The sequence below is a fragment of the Balaenoptera musculus genome, chromosome 12 (assembly GCF_009873245.2).
Source record: "Balaenoptera musculus isolate JJ_BM4_2016_0621 chromosome 12, mBalMus1.pri.v3, whole genome shotgun sequence".
Classification (NCBI taxonomy): domain Eukaryota; kingdom Metazoa; phylum Chordata; class Mammalia; order Artiodactyla; family Balaenopteridae; genus Balaenoptera; species Balaenoptera musculus.
The window spans coordinates 64,399,203-64,413,914 of NC_045796.1; the positions used below are offsets into that span (position 1 = coordinate 64,399,203).

Below are 14,712 nucleotides of genomic sequence, written 5' to 3' on the forward strand. Positions count from 1 at the left end.
TACTCCAAGAGCATATCTACTATCAATATAAATATTGGCAATTTTGTCCTTGGGTAAAATACAAACCAGTGTAAGAGCATATAATTCAGCCTGTTGAGCTGAAATAGCCATAGGTATAGATGCTGCCTCAACAACATCAAAAAGAGTAGCAATAGCACACCCAGCACAATATTTGCCATTGTCATCTTTTATATAAGAACCATCAGTGAACCATGAGAAGTCAGTGTTACCCGAAGGAGTATCCTGCAGATCATCACAGGGAGTCAGGAGGTAATCTATCAGCATTAAGCAGTTGTGAGGGGCTTTGTCAGTGATAGAGGGGAGAAAAGTAGGGTTAAGGTTATTATAGTGTAAGAGTTATGTGAGGAGCAGTTAACAAAAGGACCTCACTAGAGGTGAAGCAGCTGGCTGGGTAATGTTGAGTGTGATGAGAATTCAGGAGAGCTTTTATTGTATGAGGTACAAAAATGGTTAAAGGGGATCCCACAAAGATTTTCTCAGTGGTTTAACCAAAGGACAGTGACAGTAATGGCTCTAAAGCAAGGGGGGTATCTCCATCCCACAGGGTCCATTTGCTGATTACAGTATCTCAAGGGCATTTCCTTCCTGTTCAGTACAAAAAGAAAAAGAGAAATCTGATTATTGGGTTGCTCAAGGAGGGTAGATTTATTAAACTCTACCTTAAAAGCCTTAAAGTTTATGTCATCTGGCTCTTCCGATACTGTGGGTCAGGCTTGTTATTCTTTAGTAAAATGTACAGAGGCTGATCTGTAAGAGAGAAATATGGAATCCAATTTTAGCAATAACCAACTAGATGGAGAAAACCTCACAGTTGATGCTTACTTCAGGGTTTTGGGAAACTTAGGACATCATGAGGTCTGTGTGGATCTAGTTCTAACGATTGTCCTGATATCAGATGCCCTAAATATCAAACCTGGGTTTGGGCAAACTGCAAATTTTCTTTGATGACCTTATGTCCCTTTGAGGCTAAAAGTTTAAGCAATGGATGTGGTCTTCCTGTGAGGAGCCTGAGAAGGAGAACAAAGAAGCAAATAACCTACATATTGCAACAAAGTAGAACCTCTAGGGAACTTTATATCACCCATATCAGCCTTCAGGATTTGTGAGAAATAAGAAGGACTTTCAGTAAAACTTTGAGGCATTACTATCCAGGTGAATTGTTTTTCTTCCCAAGTGAAGCCCAAAAGGTATTGGGTAGCTTCGTCAACTGGAATACTAAGGAATGCACTGCATAAATCAGTCATAATAAATACACTACCAAATGTAAAATAGATAGCTAGTGGGAAGCAGCCGCATAGCACAGGGAGATCAGCTCGGTGCTTTGTGACCGCCTGGGGGGGTGGGATTGGGAGGGTGGGAGGGAGGGAGATGCGGGGGGGAGGAGATATGGGAACGTGTGTATATGTGTAGCTGATTCACTTTGTTATAAAGCAGAAACTAACACACCATTGTGAAGCAATTATACTTCAATAAAGTTGTTTAAAAAAAAAAAAAAGAATTGACATCTGGTGGGAATAGATGTTAGTAGTGAATGAAGGTTAGCAACAACAGGGTGTTGAGGGATAACAATGTTGTTTGTTGACCCTGAACTAACCTCCACCCTTGGCTCTTAGGTTTTCATACTGGTAAAATGGAATTGTTATGTGTGCTAGCAGTATAAGGCATAATGAAGCCTAGAAGTTTGTAATCTTCTATTATGGGCTTTATACACTGAAGGGCTTCTTTACTTATAGGGTGTTGACTGATTCTTGGGGGAGGTTTTGAGGCCTCTATTTGAATCCTGATGGGAGGTGTGCTGTGAATTTTGCCAATATCAGTTGGATATTTTGCCTATAAAGAGGGTGGTAGCAATTCAAAAGGGACAAGTGATCAGTGTTTCCAAGAGTCAGTTCTAGTATCATCAGAGACAGAACAGATAAGAAGGTCAAAAGGTCATTTAGTTCAGTTTGATGATTGCTGTTAAATTCCAGAGTTATTCTCTCCTGTTGGGGAAAAAAAATCTGGCATCATGCTTCTCTAAGAAGTATTAGCCTAATAAATGAGTAGGGGCAGAGGAACTGAGAAGGAAATGATGTGTTTCTCTCAAAGGGCCTAAGTAAAACAGAATGGGTTCGGACACAGGGACCTGTTGAGGTTCATTAGAGATCCCCACTATTTGAACTGCTTTAGTACTCTGAAGTAGGGGCTTCTTTATAGTATTGGTGTTGAGCACCAAAAATGTGGCTCCAGTGTCAATTAGGACTGGAAGAGATTCATCCCCAATCTGGAAAAATGTTTGTCCAAACCAATCTAGAGGTAGGATTGGGAAAAGTCTCTGTAGTTCTTCAGAGTCCCGTCATTGAAAATTGGGAGGACATTAGAAAGGCTGGTTAGAGGGCTGAAGGTGCCTAAAGCACTTAAATTTATAACAATCTCTTTTCCAGTATCCTGGCTCTTTGTAATAATAGCAGAAGCTAGGAGTGTTTTCGTTTTGTTTAGCAGCCTTCATTTGCTGGTGTTGAGGATTAAGAATTTTGGCAGTCTTCCTGTGAAGTGACTCATCTAGAGTGTGAGAGAGCTGGTTTGTTGTATTAAGTAAATCTGGAGTAGACATAGTTTCCCATTCCATCCTGGCCCTTTTTGCTAGAATGGATAGGTCCAAGTTCAACCCATTAGTAAACATAGAATTAAAAGCTACCCAGGTGGAATCAACATCTGAAGGAAGACCAGAATTTTCTTTAAAAGTAATCTAAAGTCAGTTGTAATAGTCATGATTGGATTCCTCAGATTCTTGTGTGCAAGTCTAAATTTTGTTCCAATCAACAGCCCTAGGAATTGTCTAGTGAAGTCACCTAGCAAATGCCCAAGTCTGATCATATAATAAATTAGTGGACTGGTCTCCCAGTTGTAATCCTAGAGACCTTTCAAGATTTTCCCAATTAATGGTTTTCACCCAGTGCTGGGCTTGACTTTTCACTGGCAAGCATATGAACTAGCTGATGAAATTCAGAGAAGCCAGGTTGATAAGTTTAAATTTCTCAGCAAATACGTAGGGATCTTCAGTTAGTCTGGGAAAATCTTGGACCAGTGGTTCACAATTCAGCTTTAGTACAGGGAATATTAAAAAAAAATAGGGGTTTAGCTTCTGGATCCTCAAAATGTTTAACTTTAAAGGGATGGGTTTTAATAAGTTCATAGGAAAAGGAAGTGGGGAGAGTTTCAGAGAAAAAGAAAAGTTTGGAGAGAGAATCAGTATGGGGGAATCAAGGGTCTGGAGGAGGCATAGGTGGTATAGAAGGGTCAGAAGTAGAGGGTACCAGAGGCAGAGTCTGATGAGGAGCCAAGGGAAAGAGACAAGATGGAGCTGCAGGGGGAGCATGAGTCAAAGAAGCAAAGGAAGGAGAGCCTAAGGCTTCAAGAGCATTTTTATCTTTTAAGTGTTTGTTTGCCTCAGTTAATCTTAAAGTCTTACTTTGCAGAGAGGCTATTTTAGACTTGTGATACCATTGGGAAGCCTCAAAATAACAATTGAAAAAAGCATTCCACTCAGTTCTGGAAATTTTTGAGCAATTGTAGTCCAATTCAGTTTTAAGGAAATTAACTATGGGATTTCAAAAGTTCCCCATAATGGTCATTGATATTCTAAATTGCCTTTGGTCAGGTTGGTCCATTTTATTAAACATGTATGTGAGGAAAGATCTCGGTTTTTAAATATTAAATTGGCTAGAGTCCCTATAGTGGTTGCACCCTCAAAATATTTAGTTACCTGGGATCTCGTTTCTCAGAAGTTTCTCTCTAGAGTAAAAGAATAATTTTTAACAGGTCAAACATTTTACAGCTTAAACAGCTCAATTCAAACAGCTTTCAAGCTAATACCAGCCAATTCTAAGGTTAACAGTTTGGTCTTGGAGGAGCCAAACCAAAGGCTTTTTTTCAGCCAGTGTCCAGAGAATAGCCTATTCCTTTGGAATAGGCTGATGGCTTAACCGTCACTGTTTCAGTAAAGCAGCTCCTGTTCCCTAAGGAATGTGCTGAGGGTTTCTCAGCCAGTTTTAGCTGAAATAGTCTTATCTCAAAATCAGACCCAAGTGCCAAATGAGAACTCATATGCAGAACAAGGCCTTAACCAGAAAAATTAAACTTTAAAATAAATCCCAAATAAAGTCAGGAGAGCTTCAACTGCAAAGAGGGTGTGGGCTTGGATCCTGGAAAAAGACATATCTTCAAATTCTAGGGTCAGTAAGGAAAGCAGTGACAGTTGTGGGTTTCATACCCATTTGCTTACCTGCCCTCGAGCCTTCAGGGGTCTTCTGTGGTCCCCCATATGGGTCACCAAAATTTTGACCTGAAATAAGTAGACTGCCTTTTATTTCTCCAGTAAGATGGGTTTATTTGGAATCAGCAGAGAATTGCAGTTCACGGTTTGTATCCATGGTGAGTCATGTGCAAGTTCCTGCACATCAAGGAAAGGAGAACACTTTTATAGAGGAAAAAGAGGAAGTTGGGAGGGATATAGTAAACAGAGTCCATGGCTTTTCATTGGCTGAGTCTGTAACAGGAAAGAAGAGGAGTCTTTCTTCTTACTTTGGGCAGTTCTATCTTCTCAGTCATGAGAGCTCCCCCTTTTTGTCTCCCAACCCTATTTAATTGAGGTTTCACTTTATTAATTTTTTATATTTCTGCAAACCATCTCCTTGAAATTTGTCAATTTGTTCTAATTGCTACAACATACTCTCTTTTTCCTCTTGTTTAGATATAGACTTTTTAAGTATTTCTATCCTGAACTCTTCCCCACCCAACCTGGTTCCACATGTTCTTCCTTGTTGATCACATAGCCAGTTGGTGGGGCACAGTCAGGTAAAGGAATCTAAACTAAGGGTAAAATAAGGAAAGCAGAGCTCTCTGTGTGCCCCTATACAGGCAAAGTTGTCTCCTCTTATCACTCCTTTTCAATATCATGCTGGAAATTCTAGCTAATGTAATTAGACATAAATAAATAATTAGATTGATTGATCGATCAATCAATCAATAAATAAATGGTATACAGAATGGGAAGAAAGAACTGAAGTTGTCTTTGTTCACAGATGACGTGACTGTTAATGTAGAAAATATAAAAGAATCAACCAAAAAATCTAATATGTGATCATAGCAAGGTTTTAAGATACGGAGTTAATATACAAAAGTTAATAGCTTTCTTATATACAAGCAATGAACAAATGGAATTTGAAATTAAAAATGCAATACCATTTATAAAAGCAACCAAAAAAAATGAAATACTTAGGTATAAAACTAACAAAATATGTACAAACAAGATCTGCATGAGGAAAACGACAAAACTCTGCTGAATGATATGAAAGAAGAACTGAATAAATGAGGAGATATTCCACGTTCATGGTTAAAAAGACTCAATGTTGTCAAGATGTCAGTTATTTCCAAATTAACCCGTGGATTCAATGCAATTCCAAAATCCCAGAAACTTATTTTGTGGATAAAGGCAAATTGATTCTAAAGTTTATATAGAGAGGAATAAGACCCAGCATAGCAAGCACAATATTGAAAGAGAAGAACAAAGTTGGAGGGCTGACACTACCTGACTTAAAGACTTACCATAAAGCTGTAGTAATAAAGACAATGTTATATTAGCAAAAGAATTAAATAGATCAACTAGATCAGAATAGAGAGCCCAGAAATAGTACCCCATAAATGTAAGCAGTTGATCTTTGACAAAGGAGCAAAGGCAACTCAATGAAGCAAAGATCGTCTTCTCAAAAAATGGTGTTGGAGCAACAGGAGCAAAAGAATGAATCTAGACATAGACCTTATACCTGTCAGAAAAATTAACTAAAAATGAATCACACACCTAAAGGTAAAACAGAAAACTGTAAAGTTAGAAGATATCAAAGAACAAAGTCTAGTGTTGGGTGTGGTAATGACTTTTTAGATACAACACTGAATGTACAGTACATGTGAGAAATAATTGATAAGCTGGATCTCATGAAAATTTAAAACTTCTCTGTGAATGTCATTTTCAAGAGAATAAGAAGACAAACCACACACTGAAAAAAAAAATTGAAAATGACACATCTTTAAAGGACTGCTCTGCAAAATACACAAAGAACTTTTAAAACAACCATGAGAAAACAATCTGATTTTAAAATGAGCCAAAGACCTGGACAGATACCTCAACAAAGAAGATATACACATGGCAAGTAACCATATGAAAAGATTCTTCACATCATATGTCATCAGGAAAAAACAAATGAAAACAACAATGAGATTACGCTACGTGTTTTTTCAGAATGGTCAAAATCCAGAAAACTTATAACACCAAATGCTGATGAGGTTGTGGATCAACAGGAACTCTCATTCCTTGCTGGTGGGAATGCAAAATGGTTTAGCCACTTTGGAAGACAGTTTGGCAGTTTCTTACAAAACTAAATATGGTTTTACCATACAATCCATCATTCATGCTTTTTGGTATTTACCCAAATGAGTTGAAAACATATGCATACATAAAAACCTACCCATGTGTGCTTTTAGCAGCTTTATTCAAAATTGCCAAAACTTGGAAGTAACCAAAATGTTCTTCAGCAGGTGAATACGTAAATAAACTGTGGAATCCCCAGAAAATGGAATATTATTCAGTGCTAAAAAGAAATGAGCTGTCAAGTCATGAAAAGACATAGGGGAAACAAATTAATATCAATAATTGAAAGAAGCCAATCTGAAAAGTCTACATAATATATGTTTCCAACTATATGACATGATGGAAAAGGCAAAACTATAGAGATAGTATAAAGGTCAGTGGTAGGCAGGGTTTTGGGGTGGGGGAAGTGATAAATAGGTGGAGCACAGAGGATTCTTAATGCAGTGAAAATACTCTGTATGATAAATACATGCCATTATATACTTGTCTAACCTCATAAAATGTCCAACACCAAGAGTAAACCATAATGTAAATTATGGACTTTTGGTGAATATGATGTGTTGATACATCAGTTGTAACAAATGTGCCGCTCTTTTGGGGATATTGATAATGGGTCAGTCTATGTACATGTGGGACAGGGGATATATTGGAAATCTCTGTACCATCCTCTCAGTATTGCAATGAACCTTACAGTGCTTTTTTTTAAAAATATGGTTTTAATTAAAAAGTAACAGTTGGGTACATTTGTGTAGATTTATTTCTGGACTCTTTATTCTGTTCCACTGATCTATGTATCTATCCCTCCACCAGTACCACACAGTCTTCATTACTGTAGCTATAAATTGACTTGAAATCAGGTAGACTGATTCCTCCCACTTTTCTTTTTTAAAATTGTTTCAGCTCTTCGAGTTCCTTTGCCTTTCCATATAAAATTTAGGATAATATTGTCTATATCTACAGAAACTATTTCTGGAATGTTGTTAGGAATTGCATTACACCTGTGTATCCCATTGTATATATGTACTGAATCTTCTTTATCCATTCCTCTGTCGATGGACATTTAGGTTGCTTCCATGTTCTGGCTATGTGAGAGTGCTGCAGTGAACATTGGAGCACATGTGCCTTTTTGAATTATGGTTTTCTCAGGGTATATGCCCAGTAGTGGGACTGCTGGGCCATATGGTAGTTCTATTTTTAGTTTTTTTTTTTCCTACCTTTATTGGCCAGCAGGCTACTTGAGGGGGATGAGCAGGAGGAGAGGGTGGCCCCAGTGCCAGGCCAGCTGTGCTTCATGGGCTTGTAAGTGATGGAGAACTCACCTAGGTAGTGGCCGATCATCTCAGGCTTGATTTCCACCTGGTTGAAGGTCTTGCCATGGTAGCCGCCCACCATGCTGCCCACCATCTCGGTCAGGATGATCATGTCGCGCAGGTGCGTCTTCACCAACTCAGGCTTCTCCATGGGCGGCACCTCCTTCCTGGCCTTGTGCAGCCGCTTCAGCAGCAAGTGCTGCTTCCTCTGGAGGCCGCGGTTCAGCCACTGCCTCACACTGTACGACTGCATCAGCTGCTCACGGGACATGTCCAGCAGCTGGTTGAGGTCCACGCCGTGGTAGGTGAACTTGAGGAAAGTCCACTTCTTCTTCTGCTCCACTTCCGCCATCTTGTTGGCTCTTCAGAAAGCTAGTTTTAGTTTTTTAAGGAGCCTCCGTACTGTTCTCCATAGTGGCTGTATCAATTTACATATTACTCAGCCATAAAAAGTAACAAAATAGGGTCATTTGTAGAGACGTGGATGGACCTAGCGTCTGTCATACAGAGTGAAGTAAGTCAGAAAGAGAAAAACAAATATCAAATATTAATGCATATATGTGGAATCTAGAAAAATGGTACAGATGAACCTACTTGCAGGGCAAGAATAGAGACGCAGATGTAGAGAATGGATGTGTGGACACGGAGGAGGGAAGGGAGGATGAATTGGGAGACTGGGATTGACATATATAGACTACCATGTGTAAAACAGAGCTAGTGGGAACCTGCTGTATAGCAGAGGGAGCTCAGCTCGGTGCTCTGTGGTGACCTAGATGGATGGGTTGGGGGTGGGGGTGGGAGGGAGGTCCAAGAGGGAGGGGATATAGGTATACGTATAGCTGATTCACTTCATTGTACAGCAGAAACTAACACAACATTGTAAAACAATTATACCCCAATTAAAAAAAAAAAAAATGAACGACACCTCTGGGAAAAAAAACAACCCTGTATATCAATTTTAGATGAACTTCAAAAATTATTCTCCAAATCAATCAGTATCTATTATTATGACCTTTAGAACAGTGATAAAATCTCACTTGACTTTTTATTAAGGTAATGTGTGTCTGTTTCATTAAATTATAAACTAATTCAGGAGAGGTGAGCTTTCAATATCCATTCATATGTTTCTAAGGTCTAGCTTGTTGGTGTGCAAGAGAAGATATTCAGTAAATCTTTACTTTAAAAATTGCATTAGAATTATTAACTTTAGCAAGTTACATTACACTCTTAACATTTATTTTCTAATGCATTACTCAGTATTCAAAATAAAGCCATCCTTTTAAATCTTGATTCATTCCTCTTTCCTCCATGATGATACCCTTTCATGTATTACTTTTGGTAGTTTAGAAAATACTTCCATTTGTCTGATAGTTAATTTCATGAGCACATCAAAACTTATTTTAAATTTTGTCTTTTTATGTGTAGACTTTGAGAGAAATTGTTAGTTAATATCTAGGAATTTACGTCTACGAATTTATGTTAATAGATCAGTTATTTACAAGGGACAACTGGAGATTAGAGCCATTGGATTTTTTTCTCTCTGTTGTCTGTGTAAAGCCTAAGATTACAATGTACTCTTCAACATTCATTTTTCTCCTTACCTTTTTCAAGTCAATTCTACTTTTGTAAAGCTATGTTAGCCATTTATGGTTTTTTTTTTTTCCACCAGTTCTAAAACAACCCATGGACCATACAAAAATAATGGTGCTCTATTATATTTTTTATTGTGGGTTACATATTACCATAGGCAATTTCTCTTACTATTAATAATATTCCTCTCCTCTATTTTCATATATTGTGCATTCTTCTAGATCTAGCTCTTATGTAAATTCTTTTCTGATCAAACCTACCTGATAAATTCTCTTCCGTTTATGCATAATATTCAATCCAGTGAATCATTTAAAGGGGAATTAAGTCTGCAATTTCTCGACAGTGCTTTTATTGCCATTTAACTGTTACTTAAATATTGCCTTTTTTTTTTTTTCACTTCTATTTGTATACTTTGCTTTTCCTCCCAGCTGTAGATTCCTGGAAATCTACAGTATATAGTATATTATAAATACATAATTATTATTTGATTTGAATAATATTTATACTCCAAGAGCACAGTAAATGGTCACTTGCAACCCAGAGGCTGTGCTTTAAAAGCCTTTAGCAGTATCTTTCTTTTATTCTTATCTTGAGAATATTGACCAAACAATTGTTCAGGGTATTTTTATTGCAGTGAATATTCACAAGGTCAGATCATATGATGGTTAAGGGTTTAACTCTCTGGTCAGGTGGTTTCCATTCAAATTTTTGCTACATTTTTCTTATTATTCCTGTGACTGTAAGTTAATTGTTTAACCTTTCTAATATATATTCATAATAAAGATAGTAAAATTATTTTATTGTAATAAAATTGTACAGTACATGTGATTAAAATAAGGAGGGAGGGAGATGCGGGAGGGAGGAGATATGGGAACCGTGTGTGTATGTGTAGCTGATTCACTTTGTTATAAAGCAGAAACTAACACCATTGTGAAGCAATTATACTTCAATAAAGATGTTAAAAAAAAATAAGTATCAAATCTTTCTTTGATCAAATTTCAGTAAATATCATGAATTTTTGAGAAATGTATCTTTCTGTACTTCATTGCTGTGAGGATGAAATGAAGATTGTGAGAATGAAGTGAGGCTGTGTATGCAAAGCACTTAGTATGTGCTTGTAGTATAATAAGCATATGATAAATGTTACTTTTTAAAATAAATATATTTTATTTATTTATTTTTAGCTGCATTGGGTCTTTGTTGCTGTGCACAGGCTTTCTCTAGTTGCGGTGAGCGGGGGCTACTCTTTGTTGTGGTGCATAGGCTTCTCATTGCGGTGGCTTCTTTTGTTGCAGAGCACAGGCTCTAAGTACGCAGGCTCAGTAGTTGTGGCACATGGGCTTAGTTGCTCCGCGGCATGTGGGGTCTTGCCAGACCAGGGCTCGAACCCATGTCCCCTGCGTTGGCAGGCGGATTCTTAACCACTGCGCCTCTAGGGAAGTCCTAGATGTTACTTTTTATTAGTAATATATCTTTAAAGTGAATGCTTTTTTTCTATTCACAAGTTACATTGTACAAATGACTGCAATTATTTGGGAGAATGTTACCATTTACTTCAGATTAGTATGTTTACTATGTGACTATTTTAGAAGAACAGGGTTATAGCACCTGAAACTTTTGAAAGCAGATGATGAAAACCTCAATTTTGAGGTTTTTTCCTCTAAAAATGCATGTTTTGTATTCTTATAAAGAATATTTAATATACTTTCAATAATGTGTGATATTAATAATATTTCAACTGTTGAATTTGTCCATTTTTTCCCCAACAACATTCTGCCTACATTTCTAGAGCACATGTTCAATTTTAATAAATCCTGATTCTTTGGAAGATTGTTACATTCATTATAACCCTTCTATACTAATTTTTATCACTAATGCTGCCTGTATTCTCTGGCAAAAAATAATCTGATTCTCTTTGATGAAATTTCAGTAAAGATTTTGTGCTTCTGTACAGTGAATCTCACTGGTTTCCATTTATCTCCTGGGCATAATTTTAGTTAGAGGGCAAGCCTTAGGGAAAGAGCTTTGAAAGATCCTTTAAAGAAAAAATTGTCTTTCTGCCTTGGCTACTGTCAGATCATCTTTGGTCTAATTCTAATGAAATTGATACTCATTTATTTCTGAAGGTTGTGTGAGAATTTACATCATGGCTGTTCTAGCTTAATCTTCTTGTTTGCCATCCCTCTAGGTTAGTACGAGTCCCAAGTGATTTCAGAAAATTGAAATAGTGAAATAATACCAATTGAAAAAATGATTGCTACTTATAGAGTATTAATCTGTGGAGTTCAAACTCATTAATCTAAATCACCTCCCTTTGAGAGAACAGAAAGCATGTATGACAAACCACCTGAGAGGTCAGATTGAAAAAAAAAGAAAGAAAGAATGAAAGAGAAAAAGAAAAACAGTAAGGTAATATTAAAGAACTCCAAGGTTACATAATAAATCAATGGGGAGTTAGAAAATTTATTAAACTTCTAGTTTGCTTCACAGGGGAGAGTGATACTTCTCAAAGCCACATACAGCTATTTTGGTTTAGAATGCCCTAACTAATCCAGAGTTAAAATCTCAGAAATTAGACACAATAATACTTATATACAGAAAAAAAATTCTATTAAGAACAAATTTTAAAGCCTTTTCCCCATTGCACTATAAACTCTTCAGTTACAGCTGAAATAATTCATTCCAAGAATATAATCGGGCTCTGTGTGATTTTAGCCCTTTTATTCTTTGTTCATATGTTATTTGGAGTTTTAGAGAGATAGGTATTGAGAATGGATGTCATTTGTTACAGTAGCAGCTGTGACCATTTGGATGGAAGGAAAGACATTTGTCAAAACATATGTATTTCTAACTTGGCAGGTGATTCCTTAATGATATCAGTGGAGCCTCATAGCATACTGGGAAAATGACGATAACATCATTGTCTACAATGTTTTATATAAACATCCCATAACAATACAGGAACATATCTATGGAGATGCTCGTGGAATCTGAAAAATAAATTTACTGTCAAATTTCTTAGCCATAGAACTAAGAGCATAAAGAGGGTTCTTGGGAATTAAGTAACCTGATTAAGGAAACGTAACTACTTTGCTGGGGAAATTCATCGTCCAAATCAAATGTAATGTAGGGTTAATATCCGGTGCATGGATTTCCATGAAAGAACAAACTACTCTAAATAAAAGAGGGATGAGGAATTTTAAGTGTCTTAAGGGTGAGATAACATTTACTAGGAAATGGCTCAGAAATGTCCTTATTAGTGGCAAGTTCAAGACAAGACTTAAAAAAACCAACAATGTCCAAAGTGAGTTTTTTGTTTCTTACTTTTTTGTTTGTTTTTTTTAGGATTGTTTACTGTATTGTATGTCTAATGTAAAACTTCTCCAAAGATAATAGAAAAAATTTAGTTAAATCCTCTTAACCATTTATGGTTTCTTTAAAAATTAGAGAAGGCTTTGAATTTTGTGTCCAGTGGGGCACACTGTAATGTAAGACCCAAAGAATGAAGGAGATATAGAGGAGATACATTTTTATATTAGAATGTTTCAAGAAATATAAAGGCACTTTAAAGGAGACACTTTATGCTGTAATATCCTTTTGCTAGTAAAACTATTATGTTTCTGATTTAATTTGAATTATAGAATGACTACATTTGAAATATTCTCAGTTTTGCTGCCTGAACCCCAGCTGCCTTTTTAAATTTACACTTATTAATCAAATGTAACAATGGTAGAGTTGAAAATATTCTAAGAAATAAAATATTTTAACTTTTTTAAAACCATTCTGATGCCAGGTTATAATTATTGAAGTTAAAAAAAAAGTTTTATGGGGCAGGGCTAAAGTGCATTAATATCTTCATGAGGTTAATTAAAGGAGATTGCTAAAAAAATTGAAGTATTTAGTGAATGAAAATGACTGTTTTTGTGTGGGGGAAAAGGGGTGTATATAAAATCTATGTATTTATTTTAGTAGCGGTCCCCAACCTTTTTGACACCAGGGACTGGTTTCGTGGAAGACAATTTTTCCACAGACAGGGAGTGGGGGTGGGGGATGGCTCAGGTGGTAATGTGAGCGATGGGGAGCGGCAGATGAAGCTTTGCTCGCTTGCCTGCCGCTTACGTCCTGCTGTGCGGCCCAGTTCCCAACAGGCCCCAGACCGATACCGGTCCGTGGCTCGGGGGTTGGGGACCCCTATATTATAGGTATTATTTATTTTTGTATTTATTTACTTAAACTAATTGTCACATCCCACATTCTATCTAATTAACTTAAGTGGAAGTTAATATGACAAATATATTGTTGGTGATCGGAAACTAAAGTTGTTTGTTTTTCAAGTATTTATTTACTTAAAATAATATGTAGCAATGACTACTGAAGTTAAATGTTGCCCTCTGAAAAGAAATAGTGTAAATATTGACTTTGTGTTTCTTATATCTAGACAATTTTAGAGAAAACTATTAAGGATGGAGAAGTTAAAATATATGTATGTATAATCTTCGTATTTTCCTTATTTCATTGTTAAGGAAGAGAGAGAAATGGGAAGCACAGTTAAGATTGGAAGAGCAAATCCTTCTGACAGGTGCATGGATTTCATGGAGTGTACAGGGTGTTCAAACTCTTTTTCTCTGTTGGTGGCTGCCAGATAGCTGTGCTTTTTTGGTTTCTTTAAGAATTAAACAATATCACCCAGCTGGATAATAATTAACTGGTAGGATAGTGCTTTTTATCCTTTTTATGGCACATTGTTTTTTTCTTCCCTTTACAGCTTTCTTAATCCTAAATTTGTTTGCATACAAGTAGTTTAGAAAGATTTTTAAAAATATTGAACTCTAGAAATCAAAAACTCAGTATCACCAATTTCATCTTGTCCATAGACTCCTGACTTTTTGTCTCAGGACACTGTTTTTCTGCTTTTTTTTTTTTTTTTTTGATGTCACAATAACACCTGTTATAGATAATGTAGCTAAGGTATGAAGATGTGAAGGGTCATATTAGTCATAATTTTAGCAAATAAAGTAGTGTCAAATATTTTTTGTGTTAATACCAGCCTTCTTGATCTGTAGCTGGAAGATAATACATGCTGACCCAAAAAAGAAGGACTCCAGCCCCTTCTTCCACTTTAACCAAAGATGCTCCACTTGGATTGGTTCTTATATCAAGTTTCTCAGTAAGCTTTTAGATGATGAAATGTCTTGTAAATTAAAAACAAATGTTGAAAATTAAAGTACTAAGGCAAAAGGCTATTATGTCCTATAATATTTAAAGGTCCAGGCTCAAGAACCAGACTCCTTAGGTCCTAATCTTGGTTCAGTCACTAAAATGAGATAATAACAGTAGTAACTAGTTCATGGAGTTGCTTTGAGAATTAAATGCATTAATACCATG

The 14,712-nt window shown here is 36.5% G+C and overlaps 1 protein-coding gene across 1 annotated transcript; it reads right to left on the minus strand.

The window, feature by feature from the left end:
• Positions 1-697: 697 nt before the first annotated feature.
• LOC118905011 (40S ribosomal protein S15-like) lies at positions 698-8,089 on the minus strand. Its single transcript, XM_036871222.1, has 2 exons — positions 7,642-8,089; positions 698-768 (listed from the first exon to the last, which is right to left on the minus strand). Exons 1-2 carry the CDS (start codon positions 8,087-8,089, stop codon positions 698-700), a joined length of 519 nt encoding a protein of 172 aa, XP_036727117.1.
• Between the last annotated feature and the right edge of the window lie 6,623 nt (positions 8,090-14,712).

Excerpts from the sequence above, each read along its gene's own strand:
- LOC118905011 (XM_036871222.1), bottom strand. The coding sequence starts at position 8,089 with ATGGCGGAAGTGGAGCAGAAGAAGAAGTGGACTTTCCTCAAGTTCACC. Across the intron at positions 769-7,641 it reads TAGCCTGCTGGCCAATAAAG|ATCAGCCTCTGTACATTTTA; the intron begins GTAGGAAAAAAA and ends TCTCTCTTACAG.